Raw genomic sequence first — 15,602 nt, forward strand, 5'->3', positions numbered from 1 at the left:
GACAGAGATGCTCATTTAATGGCAACAAAGACAGCCAAGAACGCGCCGAGTAGTTCACTGGAATAGGACTAAATATGTACGTAATAGTTTTTGGCCTTGTTTTCATTAATTATCTTATTATTCTATTAACCGTTTGCTTATTTTTAAAGTGTTACGTACAACGGACAGGTTTGAAATACTTATCATGTTAAGCAAACCCATAACACTATGAAAGCTTGGTTTACAATTTATGATTAAAACTCTACTATCTACACAATATACATAGACATAAAATATAAAAACTTAAATATCTTAGAAACAGTAGCCAATCAGTTGTTTTAATTGTCATATTTGAATTCAGCACATCAAAATACATAAAATACCACATTTTATCTCTGAAGCAGACGACTTCTCAAAAATTGTAGACCAGTGTTACAGTAATCGTTAAACGTATAATGTTAATAAACACATAGGTTTGATGAAACAAAATAGTTGTACTTATGTGCCTGTGCTTAATTTGTGTTTTTGATGATTTACCTTCTTAAAAAAATCTGGCATGTCTCAAACCCCCAGAAAGGGCATCTTACATCCCCAAGGAGTGCGTGCACCGCAGGTTAAGAACCGCTGCCTTAGGCTATGTCTACACAGACAGCTGTGCAATTGTAGTGCTACACTGTAGACACAACAAGATTCTATCACAGTTAATCCATCTCCCTGAGAGGCAGTAGCTAGGTCACCGGAAGAATTCTTCCATTGACCTAGCACTGTCTATGCTGGGGATTAGGTCAGCAAAAATATCTCTCTCAGAGGTGTGGACTTTTCACAGTCCTTAGAGAGCATATGTCAATGTAAGTTTTCAGTGTAGACCAGCTCTTAGAGAGCACCTAACTAAGGGTATGGCTACACTTGAAACTTCAAAGCGCTGTCGCAGCAGCGCTTTGAAGTGCAAGTGTGGTCACAGCGCGAGCGCTGGGAGAGAGCTCTCCCAGCGCTGCATGTACTCCACATCCTCTACAGGTGTAGCTTGCAGTGGCTCCCAGCGCTGCGACACTGTTTACACTGAGGTTTTACAGCGCTGTATCTTGCAGTGCTCAGGGGGGTGTTTTTTTCACACCCCTGAGCGCAAAACTTGCAGCGCTGTAAAGTGCCAGTGTAGCCATGGCCTAAACTGATATCAGGTGAGATACTGAAACCTAGATCTATACATAAGCAGGAAGAGCATTTTCAGTGAACTAAGGTTTCCCCCAATGGAGCCCAAATTTATTGACCTCTAAGGTACACTACAAGACATACAAATTTACTCCAGATTTTGTCAGAAGTTGTAGACATTAAGGGCATTGAATTTCTTTTGCTGAGCTCTCTTTAGTTGACACTGAACCAGTTTTGCTACATTTTAATACTTGTGGTATTAGTATGCATTTGGAGCTAAAGAATGTGGCGGGCACATTTTATAAAACTTTAAAATAGGCTATTTGCGCCAGTTCCTAATTCCTCAGAAGAACAAGGCTGGAGAACTTCTAGGAGGAGTCTACTACTTACCACTGCATCCAGGAATTCAATGCAAGTCTTCAGATCTGGCCTAGTGTCACAGAACTGTCTGAAGAGAAGTCTCCCTATTGGCTGCTTGTCACAGAGCTGGTTATAGTTTTTTTCTGGGTAAAGGAAGAGATTAAACAGATGACATCATTACAAAGCCAGAGTGCTGTTTCTCACACCCCTTACTATACCAATTTAAGACTGCAACAGAAAAAGCAACATTTAGAGCAAGAGTTCTCAAACTGGGGGATTGGGACCCCTCAGGGGGTCAATGAGGTTATTACCTGGGGGGTTACGAGATGTCAGCCTCCACCCCAAACCTTGCTTTGCCTCCAGCATTTATAATGGTGTTATATAAATATATTAAAAAGTGTTTTTAATTTATAAGGGGGCAGGTAGCACTTGGAGCCTTGCTATGTTAAAGGGGTCACCAGTACAAAAGTTTGAGAAACACTGATTCAGAGCATTTATATTGCAGATTCCCACTCAGATAGCACCACCAAGATTTCATGCAATCATTAACATGTCAAAGGAGCAGGCTAAACCAGCTGTAAAGGTCACAAAGGAAAGTGACAGAGACATGCTTACCACCACTGCTGCCTCCAACATCCCACCCCAAACGTACACAAAATAGTGTAAAACTTTTATGTAACCCTTCTGCCCCTCTGAGTTGGCAGCAACAAGAGCCAGGTTCAGTATCCAGGGGTTCCGTTTCAATAACGCAATGCAAAACCGGCTCGAGACCCCACCCAGTGACCTGGGACAATTACATACTACCCCCCCCCGGGTGCCTCTAGCAGGCAATACTTCCCCTCTCGCAAGCACGGAGTCTGAGTGGTAGCAAATCTTTATATAAGAGGAAAACAATTGCAGTCACGTTGGAGAAAACCACAAACAGAATTAAACACACAACACAAAAAAACCCCCTCCAAGTACCGTTTGGCAATGTCCTTTCCCCCTTAGCTCTTAAGTCCAATCAACCAAAGTCATACAACCAAAATCTCGGTTCTAGTCTCTCAGTGCCACCGCATTTCAAAAGTTTTACTGCAGAGTTACCCGTCCAGCCTGGTGAAATGGGGGGCGTACACAAGGGTGTTAGGGCACCTTACGTGGCCAGGGCAACTGCCTGTCTCTCCGTGGATTCTGCTCAGCCTTCACCACGACCAGCTCCACTCCACCAGCTTGCCACTCTCCTGCGACCAGTGAGCGCGTTTCCAGCCACCCCTGCAAACCACTCCACTCCGCTCACTGTCCATGGGCTGCTCCACACACTGCAAACTGCTCGCCTCCTCCGGTGAGTCTGCTGCAGCCTTCACCCGACCAGCCCACTTCGATCATTGTCCGGGGTTCCTCTAACGTGCCTGCAAAACTGCTCCGTTTGCCAGCCGCTTGCGATAACGATTCAGGCTCCCCACAATTACAGCACAGATCAGTGATCTCGGCTCAGTAAGCTAGCTCTTTAGTGATTTCAAGCTTTAGGTGATTTCGCTTGTGTTGGGCGCCAGGTGTGGTGCACCATTGGCCCAACATGATTCAGCTCAGCAGCCTCTAGATGGACTGCTAATGGATTCAAAATTAGCTTGCTCTTCAACAGTGAGAGAGGAGGATGTGTATTGGTGTTTCAGGCCTCCAGGGGCCCATACCATAACACCATCCCCAGCCCTCTCTATTCACTGGGTTTGGCACCCGTCCCTTGTCTAGCAGAGTGCTACATAATTGATGTTGAGACATCTCGTCATAAAGCAGTCTCATAGTTCCTATTCAACATCGGTGACAACACTTTTTTTCCTCCTGCTCCCATACAAAGAGATTGGGAATCCCGAGCTGTCAAAATAACCATCCGCTGCGTGGGGCTATCTAGGTGGTGGGTGTGTCAATGCAAATACCTGATTCCTTTCCACACTCCATAATTCACCACCAGATGTCAGGGTAGAACTCATCCTGAATCTGTTACAACCTCCCCCAGCCGAGAATTTGTCATCCCAACAAATACACATTCCCTACTCATAGACTCACTGTCCCTCCAAAGGCCTCAGATAGCCCCTTTAGCTTCCCACAAACCTGTGTGCTAATGTATGGCTCTCATGGTCACCCCAGGTATCATATGACCAATTTCACTGGTCTTATTACCCGTTCGCCTATTGAGAATCTGTTGCTGGGTTGGTTGGGACATCTCTTGGTGTGACAGGTAGGAAGGTTTCCTGTGAGTCCTCTCGATACTGGCAGCCTGCATTCTAGTTCTTAACAGTGGAGGTCGAGGTGCTCAGGACATCCTCCATCTGTATGTCACTACTGTCCAATAACATGTGTATGTTCATACACGGGGTCCCACCGATGGCTCAAGTGTGAGAATGGCCTAAATACTTCTGCTATGGGGTTTAGGTGGAGGAGAGTGCTCTCTCGTTGATTCAGTGATACGCAGGCTGAAATCTTTTTCTTCATCCCAGGTACACATGGTTTTCTTCCTCCTGACTCACTCTCAGATTGCCGAGTAGGGTAGGTTAACTTGCAGGGGCCGCTGTTCCGTGGGAGGCGGCTTTGGTACAGCACCTTCGTTCTGCCAGTTTGCCTGTTGTGAGCCCATCTCTAGGTGTTGTCCAATTCCCCACGGGAGCAAAAGGTTTCTATGCATGGTCTATTGTCTGCCCTGGACCTCTTCAAGTTTTGATCTTGTAGACCGGCAGTCCCTAGCTTTTCCAGCACCAGTGAGATATTGCTTCTACATCTGTCAGATATTGTGTGTTTGCACGATACCAAATTCGACGAGGACTCTCGTTCTCCTGGGTGAGCTCTTGCAGGCGTATCCCTAGCTTCATAATTGATGTTTGCTGCGGACTGCGTTTTCCGAGCTCGATGTGGCTATGATGAGAATCCGCAGCTTCTCTATAGTCAGGATAATATTGCTGATGAGTTTCATAGTATCGCCTCCTCTGATACACCAAAGCACAGGTCTATGGGTAATCTTGGTTCTCACCCAAACATCAAGAGATATGGGGTGACTCCCGTAGCATCGTTCTTGGTGGTGCTGTAGGCGTGCACCAGAAATGCAACATGTTGGCTCCAGGTTGCCTTCTGCTCTGGCCGCAAAGTCCCTAACATGTCTAATAGGTTTCGGTTGAACCTCTCTGGCTGAGGATCACCTTGCGGGTGATAAGGCGTTGTCCTCGACTTTTTAATTCCTGCTATCCTCAGCACCTCCTTCAGAAGGTGACTCTCAAAGTCTCGTCCCTGATCCGAGTGTATCCGGGCTGGGAATCCATAAACCGAGAAATATTTTTCCCACAGTACTTGAGTGACAGTGGTGGCCCTCTGATCACGTGTGGGATATGCCTGCGCATATCACGTATAATGGTCAGTCACTACTAGAATGTTCCCAATATTCCTCGTCTACTTCTAAAGACAAGAAATCAATGCAAACCAGCTCCAGAGGTTTGTTCCTGGTGATGTTCTTCAGATATGCAGCCTTCGTGGGCAGAGTTTTCCTTTGAACACATCAAGCACAGGTCTCACAATTCCTGCGAACATCTTCAGCCATCCGGGGCCAACAGAACCTCCTGCGAATAAGTTCCAGGGTCCTGTCCATCCCTAAATGTCCAAAGTCATCATGCAGGGCCCTCTTGGCCAGGGCTCTGTACTCTTTTGGCAGCACTAGTTGATTCTGTTTCTTTTGTAGAGGGTCTTTGGTCACGTGGTGTAGCACTCCCTGAATCAGTTTTAGTTTGGTCCATTCCCTCAATAGTAGTTTACACTCTGGGTTAGGTGGGACAACCGCTGCTGGGCCTCGCCCCTCTCTTTTGGCAAGTAATGCATCACGAATGTCAATATCTTGCAGCTGGGCTTCCTGCCAGTCAGCTGCATTGAGCATGGGCAAGGGAGATTAGTCCAAAGCGATACAATTCACTGAAACAGAAGGCATGCATTCAGGGGGCAAGCCCAAAGCTTCAGCAACAGATCCATGAAGGCTCTCATGGGCCTCCGGCTCTCGGCGACTCACACTGCAAATAGCTTTCACTCCATCCGTAGGTATCACAGCAACTCCTGGTGCCTGTGGATGCTTGGACAATGCATCTGCATCTACATTGCTTCTCCTGGATCGGTATTGAATGCTGAAGTCATAGCTAGCCAAAGCGGCCACCCATCTTTGCCCTGTAGCATCCAGTTTAGCACTTGTTAACACATAGGTCAATGGGTTGTCATCTGCCCACACCTGGAACTGAGCACCATACAAGTAGTCTCAAAATTTCTCAGTGATGGCCCATTTCAAGGCCAAAAACTCCAGCTTGCGAATAGGATAGCGGGTTTCACTATCAGACAGTCCTCGGCTGGCAAAGGCTACAGGTTTACGCTTGCCTTCCACCTCCTGGTACGATACTGCTCCCAGACCCTCCAAACTGGCATCAGTATGCAGGATAAATGGCTTGCTTGGATTAGCAAAGACTAGGACCGGGGCACAAGTTAGGCAAGTAATGATTTCTCGAAAAGCCCTTTCACATCTCTCATCACACTGTGGCCCAAATGGTTTGAAGGGGCCATAGTGTCTCTGCACGGAAGACCCCTTATTCTTGGTCTTAGATTTGTTCTTGCTGGACTGATATCCCCTGATAAGATCATTGAGAGGTTTTACAATTGTAGCATAGTTTTTTACAAATCTGCGGTAGTAGCCACTAAACCCTAGGAAGGTCTTGAGTTCTCTGTAGTTGCTTGGGCATGGCCATGTAGTCAGTGCTTCTATTTTATCGGGATCAGTACTCACACCCTCTTGGTACACGATCTGACCCACATACTTCACCGAGGTTTGCAGAGCTGGCATTTGTCAACTGAAAGCTTCAAACCATAATCCTCCATCCTATCAAGCACTTTAAGAAGTCTTTCTTCATGCTCCTCCAAAGTTCTTCCAAACACAATCAGTTCATCCAAATAAACTAACACTTGCAGTAAATTCATGTCTCCCACAACTTTCTCCATAAGACGCTGAAATGTGGCAGGTGCTCCAGAAATCCCTTGGATCATGCGTTCAAACTGATAAAACCCTAATGGACAGATGAAGGTTGTCTTCTCCTTATCTTCTTCACCCAGAGGGATCTGGTAGTATCCACTCCGAAGATCCAAAACAGAGAACCACTGGCTTCGCAGCAAACAGTCTACGGCATCTTGGACGAGGCATTGTGTACTGGTCAACCACAGTACGGCGGTTTAGGGTGCGGTAGTCAATATACATCTGGATTTTCCCACTCTTTTTACGGACCACCACAATGGGTGAGGCGTATGAGCTGCGGGACTCTGTAATGATGCCATTTGCAGCCAGCTCTTGAAGATGTTGTCGCACATCTTCCATCTCGGAGAGAGCAAGCCTCCTAGATCTCTCTCTGAAAGGTCGAGAGTCACGTAGTCTGATGTTGTGCTCTACTCCTTTTGCACATCCCACTCATGCAATAAGAACACCTTGGATCTTTCACAAAGTTTCCTCCTCAGGTGATCTTCCCACTCCTTGGACAATGGTGAATCTCCGAAGTCAAATTCTGCTGGGTCTATTGTCAGAACTTGAGTCTCGCACTGGGGTTTTACAATTGGTTCAGGCTCAAAGAGGCCTGCTATCTTTTGTCCTTGCTTCACAACATCTCGACTTGTTTCATTAGCAATCAGTAGAGTCACCTTTTCCTGGGCTTCAGCAGGTAGGGTTATGACTCCACTGGGGACCAGCACTCCTTCTGTGAGCTCTCCTTCAACTGGCTGCTCTACCATTGCTAATGCCCCTTTACTGCCTTTCAGCCTGGTACTCATGACAAGCACTTCTTGCTCCATCCTTGCAGGCACTACTAAGGGGGTTGTGCCCATGTACTTCAGTGCCCCAATTGGCAGCTCAGATGTCTCCTTTTTAGCGCTCTCAATCTTCCTGTAGGCTTCAGCGCAAAGCGTATGGATCATCAGAGTACTCAGGTACTGGTCCCCAGCCCATCGTCTGCAGTAATCCACGAGCACCTTGAAGAGACTGGAGTTGGTCCCTATCAGCACAGACACATCAGAGGTCCCTTTAGGGTCAGGGCATATTAAGAAAGCTGTGTCTACCTCTTCCCTTACCCCAGCAACCTCCTCTGGGAATTCCAGGTGCACTATGACATACCCTTGATAGGGGTATTCATCCATGCTGAGGTCACACAGACCAATGCCAGTCAGTGGCTGTACAGGCAGGTGCCTAAGCATCTGTTGGTAGAATGACTGAAATATAATAGTCACTTGAGATCCAGTGTCAAGCCCAGCTTTACACTCTGCCCCTTCAATCCTCACCATGACCTCTGCTTGACGCCCTATCAGTCCTGCGGGGATCTCAGCTGGACGGTCTTTTCTGAGGGAATCTTCAAATCCTGCAGGCCTAGGTGGTCCCTGTCCCTTCTGGCAGCTACTGGATCTCTCCCAACTGATCCTCAGCTTTCCATACACTAAGGAGGGGTTCTCTTCCTTATGGCAGTTAGCAGCACTATGCCCATCCTGGCCACACCGGTAGCAAAAGAATTGTCCTTTCTCCCTTCGCCAGGGTGGGACGGTGGCTCTAGATACTGACTTCTCCATCGCCATAGTCTGAGGCTCCTTATTCCTGGAAATCTGAGCTCGGACAATGGTGCTTTCCAGCTCAGCTATCCGTTCTATCAAGAACTGCATTTGTTGGGCAAGCTTCTCTGTGGTGCTCACCATCAGTACACTGGCCATTTGCAGTGGCGTTGTGCTGGCTGATTCCAATGTTTGGGCTTCCCAACACTCGCGGGCAGCCTGCCTTTCTTCCTCTTCCCTGACCTCCTTTATCAGCGGGAGTAACTTGGGGGATGTTCCTGCCATTCTCTTATCGGAGATGAAGTAGGATTGGGTTCTGATACTGAGTCCCTCTTACAACTTGAGCCAGTCTGGTCTGATCCATCTGCTCAGCAGTCACTGCTCCCCTCATAACAGCTCTCTGAAGCAGTCTCTCCAGCCTCTGTATATAGGCTGAAATTTTCTCACCTCCTTTGCTGTCGGGAATTAAGGAATTTACAGTAGTAACTGTCTTCAGGGCCCTCTACGCTCCCAAAGGTATTATCAAGGGCCTCTAGGCAGTCCTTCACACTGACCCCAGGGTCAATGAGCTTCAGGGTGCGAATTACATCTAATGCTGGGCCACTAAAGGCTCTCTATTAGACATCTTCGCTTTTCTACATCGGGTACGGCCCACTCCCGCAGCATTTCAGTGGTATGCTCCAACCAGGGTTCAAACTCCTCTTCCCAGCAAATAACCTTAACTTACGACAAGAGTTTGACGTAGCATAGGCCAACACAATCTTTTCCAATATATGCCCCAGTGCTTTTGCCCAATCATCTGGCTGAAGCTGCCGCCCCTGAGCTAGAGGCTGCAGGACTGGGGGCCCACAAACCCGACATATTAGCCATTATACAAACAGTAATTTCTCTCAAAATATAAACACAATTGTTTCCCAATACAGTGGAACACTCAACAGGTGCTTGCGAGGGGTACTGACCCAGGGATCCCGACAAGCCCCAGCAACAAGGGCCGGGTTCAGTATCCAGGGGTTCCGTTTCAATAACACAATGCAAAACCGGCTCGAGCCCCCACCCAGTGACCTGGGACAATTACATACCACCCCCCCCCCCGGGCGCCTCTAGGAGGCAATACTTCCCCACTCGCAAGCACGGAGTCTGAGTGTAGCAAAATCCTTTTAATAAAGGAGGGAAACAATGCGGCATCACATTGGAGAAACACCACAAACAGGATTATAACACAAACCATAAGCAAAAAAAAAACCACCTCCAAGTACGTTTGGCAATGTCCTTTCCCCCTTAGGGTCTTAAGTCCAATCACCCCAAAGTCCAACAACCCAAAGTCTCTGGTCAGTGCCACCCAGAGTTCAAAAGTTTATCTGCAGAGTTTTACCCCCCCCAGCCTGGGTGGAAATGGGGGGGGGGGCACACACAGGGTGTTAAGGGGCACCTTACGTGGGCCAGGGCCAACTGCTCTGCCACCCTCTCCGTGGAGTTCTGCTGCAGCCTTCACCACGACCAGCTCCACTACACCAGCTGTGCCGCTCCTCCAGCCGACCCATGAGCCACTCCAGCCATCCCCAGCCGTCAAACCGCTCCACTCCGCTCACTGTTCCATGGGCTGCTCCAACATGCTGCAAACTGCTCCGCTCTGCCAGCCGCTTAGCGATAGATCTTCAGGCTCCCCACTAGTTAACACAGCACTCAGTGATCTCAGCTCAGTAAGCTTAGCTCTTTAGTGTGATTTCAGCTCTTAGTGATTTCAGCTTGTAGTAGGGGAGCCCCGTGCTGGTGCACCATTGGCCCAACATGAATTCAGCTCAGCAGCCTCTAGATGGACTCCTAATGGAATCAAAATTAGCTCTACTCTTTAACAGTGGAGAGAGGAGGATGTGCAATTGGTGTTCCAGGCCCTCAAAAGGGGCCCATACCATCAGGTACACACACCAGCCCCAGCCTCTCTCATTTCACTGGGTTTTGGCACCCATGTCCCTTGTCTAGCAAGTGCTACATAATTGATGTTGAGACATCTCTGTCATAAAGCAGTCTCATAGTTCCTCATTCACATAATCAGGGTGACAACACTTTATTTCTCCTGCCCCAATAACAAAGAAATTGGGAATCCCAGAGCTGTCAAGATAACCATCCCAGGCTGCCGTGGGCTATGCTAGATGGGGTGGGTGTGTCAATGCAAATACCTGAAATTCCTTTCCACACTCCTCATAATTCACCACCAGATGTCAGGGTAGAGCTCATCCTGACTGCTTAAATTTATATTAAAATTAGCTGCTAATTGCTAATATAGTAAGGAAAAATACTTGCTATGGTCCTGTATATTACATAGTGGAGTGCTGTCCCCAATGCAAACAAAAGCAAGCTGATTCTGTTGACCTTACTAACATGAAGAGTCTCATTACCATAAACAGGACTACTCATGTGACCAAGTACTGTGGGATCAGCTTCCCTATTTGAATTCCAGTGTAATCATTTGACCAAAATACCTGTGGCCCATATATTCAACATCAGATAGGGGTTAGTAAAATATCAATTATTTGTATTATTGTGGCAGCTAGAAACCCTAGCCATGGACCAGGACCCCATTGTGCAAAGTGCTGTACAATCAGTGAACAGAAAGACTATCTCTGTCAAAACAGTCTTACACTCTAAGTAATGCTTGGACGAAAGTGTAAAAATCCCCATAATGAACTATTATGCAATAACAAGTTTATCGGAAAGCTTCTTCCTAAACCAAGCAGTTGGCCAACATCCTGGAACAAAGATGAAATCAACATCTTTACCCTTCCTTCAGACAGTATGCACATTAATGATGCACATTAAGGAAAAGGGTGTGTTTTTTTTAAATAGGTGTGTCCAAAGACAACTGGATCTTGAATCTGGGAGCCTGCCAAGGTGGGTTTGGGATGTTTTTCTAGAGGGCAAGGGAATAAAGGCTAAAGAGAGAAAAGGGGGGCAGGGAGGACAAGAGAGAGAGACCAAAAGCAGAACAAGAAAAAAAAATGTGGATTACAGTATTAAACAGTATAGTCAAATTTTGGGGGTTGGGAAATAAAGCTGATAGTTCCTGTTTGTTTTACAGATGCCAAAGCTGATTAAGAAGTTTTATCTTGGTGGTTATATTTGCAACATCTCTGTCCAAAGAAAGAATTAATGCACTTTCATGGTAGCTTGGTGCTTACACAGAAGCTTTCCAGTTCAAAAGGTTTCCCACTGAAAGGGGTTCACATTTTGATTTCAGTTCTTCAGAGCTAATTTAAAGAGGCTTTAAAAACAAACAAAAGAAATATCCAATCTGAGGCAATTATAGGTCATTGCTTCAGAAAGGTATGTTGTCACAGTCACAGCAGTATACCCAGATTTCCTTGAACAGGCCACTCTAACATTGTTGCTAATAACTTGTTAGCATCTGCAATTTTAAACAGTCTGATGAGGATGCTTAGTTTTTGAGACCCAAACTAGAACATAATGATGTCTTTAAATCACAAGTTAATGAGATTTCAGGAGCAGTTTTCTTGGACACAATCAACAGTAGCTGTGATGATTGCTTTCTCCTCAGGAATTCTCAATTAAATTAGAGGACTTGAGGTAGGATTACAAACTAGCAAACTATCTAGTCAGAAGCAAGAAGAAATACCTTCATTGGATAATGGCATACTCCCACAAGAAATTAGACTTGCGTATTATACACATACACCTACCGATTGAATGTCTAAGGTCTTCACAATAACTGAGATGTGGTAACTTTAGCATCTCCTTCCATTTCTTACTGCGCCCATCCCGTTTGCCACACCCTCCTAAAAGGAAAACAAAGCCCTATGTAAACAAGAGTAGTCTACAAGTCAATCCAAAGCTACAATATGCTCTCTCTCTCTTCTGCAGAGCATATATTGTAGCCTTGGGTCATTCTCATTTCTACAGAGAGGTGCCAGATATTTTGCAAGTGGACTGGACTATTTTTTCCTGCAAGCAAGGGAATCTAAACAAGAAAATGTGAGCCTCCTAACAATTCCCTCATTGTCTTTAATATCTCTTGTGTATTCCAATTTTCTACCATGTGCAAAAATGTTAACCTCCAGGCGCTTTGTACTTCCATGCAGATCATCATCCTTTCAAACCCATAATTCAAATTAACTCTTAAAATTAGACACAGGATTGTGACCCATCCACAAGATCAGAAAAACTTCCATCTATCCAGATGTGCATATTTTATAAGAAAATTCACAGCTTTGGAGAATCTGAAAATATCTAGGTATATTCAAGCAGGTTTAGGATACATCAGAAGTCTATAACGAATTTCCTTACTTTATTAGCATTACAATTTCAATATCATGTTAACAAGTGTGTTTAATGAATCTTTAAAGAAAATAAATACAATCCCACATGTATATTGTGATGCCATACAGGAGTTCAATCAATATCTTGAAGGTTCAATTTCAAAGGGTTCTCAAATGCATCTGGCTCCCTTTACCTCCCAAATGGTTTTTATTTTAAAAAGGAAGCAAAAAAGTGACAGAACAAGGAAACAAGACAAGACTGAAGTCAAGATATCATGACCATTAAAGTTAAGGAATTAAGCACTTAAAACTCAGGTTTACTGAAATGTTAAAAAAACAATTTGTACGTAAATAGACTTTTCTATTCTATTTTCCATGTAAGAATAAGCATTAATACACCTTTACCCCGATATAAAGCTGTCCTCGGAAGCCAAAAAAATCTTACCGAATTATAGGTGAAACCGTGTTATATCGAACATGCTTTGATCCACCAGAGTGCCCAGCCCTGCCCACCCAGAGCAGTGCTTTACCATGTCATATCCGAATTCGTGTTATATCGGGTCATGTTATATTGGGGTAGAGGTGTACTACCACTATTATGACAGCACGTAGGGGCCCAAATCATGAACCAGGACCTCGCTGACCACTATACAAATACATTCTGTACGTTTTATGGTACAGACTATATAATATACAGGACAATCAATGACAGAATTAATCGCTGTAGAAACTAAACCTTTTGAAGGCTATCAACTTTGATGTTATATCAAGAGTATTTTTTCACATTTCATAACTACAAACAGGATTTCATTATTAATTATCTCATGAAGGTATATTTAATTCACTTCTTGTAAGATGAAGGTAACAATATAAGAGACTTAAACCTCTCTACGCTTATCAGACCTTAAGAGCTGTATTTTCTTAACACAGTGAAGATGTGAATATGTATGCATTTTGTGGAGAGGCTAAGTGATCAACAGATATGATCATTTTAAAAGAGATTGTTATGAAATGTATGAATCTAAGCATATCAAAATATTTCAGTTATGTAAACTTCATACTTCACAGAGGTTTTAAAAGCATTTAATTTTACATACTGAACCAATACAAACGTGTATCCACATGACAGAGCGGAAGAAAGACAATGAGACATTTTCAAAGCCCTACTCTTTAGCAATGAAAATATCTCAAGATATTGTTAACCACACTAGGGAGGGGACAGGAAGGGTAGTTGTGCACAACATAGTTACAGATTTACCTCAGTGTTCTGTTTTTCTCTAGCTCTACCTAGCCTCAAAATTCACCACAAAAGTGCAATATTACAATATCTTCACAACCAACAATCCCAGTTTAGGAGGATATCGTCAATGCTCCAGTAAAAAAAAGTTTAACATGTCTGTCTCTGTGTGTAGTCTGATCTTTCAAAGAGATCCATCTCTGGTGGGAGAAGTGGGGGGCCCGTGAATCCAGGAGAGGTAACTTTGAAGAAAAAAATCGCCAAGTCGGGCAAGACTATGTATGGTAATATGCCTAGGAACCCTAACAGGCATGCATGTACTAAATTCCCAAATGCCCCATTGGTCTTGGGTCCTGCTGAACGAGTTTGTTATTGGCATTCTATTGTTACTTTTCTAAAGTGGGGCTGACAAGACAAAGACACTGCAATTGCAGCTTTGAACAGGCAATGTTGTATAAGGTATCAAACAACCCAGTTAGCGTGTTTGATGCCGCACTACAGCAGATGGGAAGGACACATGCTTTGTGACTGCAACATTTTGTTGCAGAAAACTTCTGATCTAGTATGTATGCTAAATAAACAAGCTTCTGAAGACACAGAAAAAGTAAGAAACACCAATAAAACCATTGCACTGACCACCATAGTTCAGGCCTCAATCAGGGCCGGCTCCAGGCACCAGCTTATCAAGCAAGTGCTTGGGGCGGCAACTCCAGAGCGGGGCGGCACTTACAGGTATTCAGTGGCAATTCAGCAGAGGGTCCCTCACTCCCGCTCGGAGCGAAGGACCTCCCACTGAATTGCCGCAGATCGCAATTGCGGTTTGTTTGTTTTTTGGCTGCTTGGGGCGGCAAAACCCCTGGAGCTGGCCCTGTCCTCAATACTGGTAAATAATCAAGAATGCCTGCTGGTACTTTGCCCCAAATATTATGAGAAATTTATAAGTCCTTTGTTCCTCAGTTTACAAAAAGGAATTTTTAAAGATCACAATCCAGTTACATTCATCCTCTTATATAAAGCTGAACATCTTGTTCATGATATACTACAGTCAACAGCTTATTTTATTCACTGCAACCAGCCTGGTTCTTTCTATGTGCATCTGGTTCCTATTATAATTAGGAACATACCTACAATATGCATGCAAAGAACAAATCAGGCTATCCAATATTGAGAAGACTGCATGCATCATTAGAGGATCCAGCAAGGTTTTTTGGTTTTGTTTTTTTAAAACCACACTCTTAAATACATTGTTTCTATTAAAAATTGTGCAGGAGGGCAATTTGCTTTTCAGCTAAAGACTCATCTTATTGTGCATCTTGTTATATTTCTGTAGCTATTCAAAACCTGCTATAACTGAGGCTGTAATGATTATGCTCTGTGACAACATCTATTGCTTCCAGAGCTCCTGCTCTGAAATCTCACTGAGAGCTGTTTCAGATAAATTCTTATAGAAAGACCAGTGCTGTGCTTTGCAAAACAGAAATGATGAAACTGACAGGTTCTGAACTCTCTGCTTTATGGCTGAGCAACAGGCTTCAAATGTAAGAGAGCCCTAGTTAAACATAACACATGAAGGAAAGCAACTGAATACTGACAAAATGCAGAAGTACTTATATACAAAGTCTAAATACTAAGATGGGCGAACTAGAATGCCTGGCATTAAATGAGAATATTGATTTAATAGACATTAAGGAAACTTGGTGGAATGAGGATAATTAATGGTGCAAGGTAATACCAGGATACAAAATACACAGGAATGACAGAGTGGGACCATATGTGAAAGAAAGCAGAGTCAAATAAGTAAAACATCTTCAGAGAATCCAACAGTACCACAGAATTTCTATAGATAGAAATTCCATGCTTGAACAATAAGAGTATAGCAGTAGGAATATACTACTGAAGACCTGACCAGTATGCTGACGGAGACTGTAAAATGCTCAAGATTATTATTGCATTTTCTGCCTTTGTAGCCACTCTAATAGAGGATTTCAAAATAACCCCATATTGACTGGATATGTGTCATCTCAGAATATAAT

At 44.4% G+C, this 15,602-nt stretch overlaps 1 protein-coding gene and 1 long non-coding RNA gene across 3 annotated transcripts in view; one reads left to right on the forward strand and one right to left on the reverse strand.

The window, feature by feature from the left end:
• Window positions 1-15,602, reverse strand: part of GRK4 (G protein-coupled receptor kinase 4) — a 118,292-nt gene that overhangs the window by 78,499 nt on the left and 24,191 nt on the right. For both annotated transcript variants that reach the window (XM_032781020.2, XM_032781021.2), the window contains exons 2-3: window positions 11,757-11,852; window positions 1,519-1,631 (exon numbers count right to left, since the gene is read on the reverse strand). In XM_032781020.2, the coding sequence (XP_032636911.1) occupies window positions 1,519-1,631; window positions 11,757-11,852 (209 nt within the window). The remainder of the gene's footprint in view (window positions 1-1,518; window positions 1,632-11,756; window positions 11,853-15,602) is intronic.
• On the forward strand, window positions 11,922-13,729 carry LOC142046945 (uncharacterized). Its single transcript, XR_012656039.1, has 2 exons — window positions 11,922-12,048; window positions 13,614-13,729. It is a non-coding gene; the product is annotated as an uncharacterized LOC142046945 (long non-coding RNA).

Source organism: Chelonoidis abingdonii, chromosome 5 (genome assembly GCF_003597395.2).
Source record: "Chelonoidis abingdonii isolate Lonesome George chromosome 5, CheloAbing_2.0, whole genome shotgun sequence".
In the NCBI taxonomy this organism is placed as follows: Eukaryota; Metazoa; Chordata; order Testudines; family Testudinidae; genus Chelonoidis; species Chelonoidis abingdonii.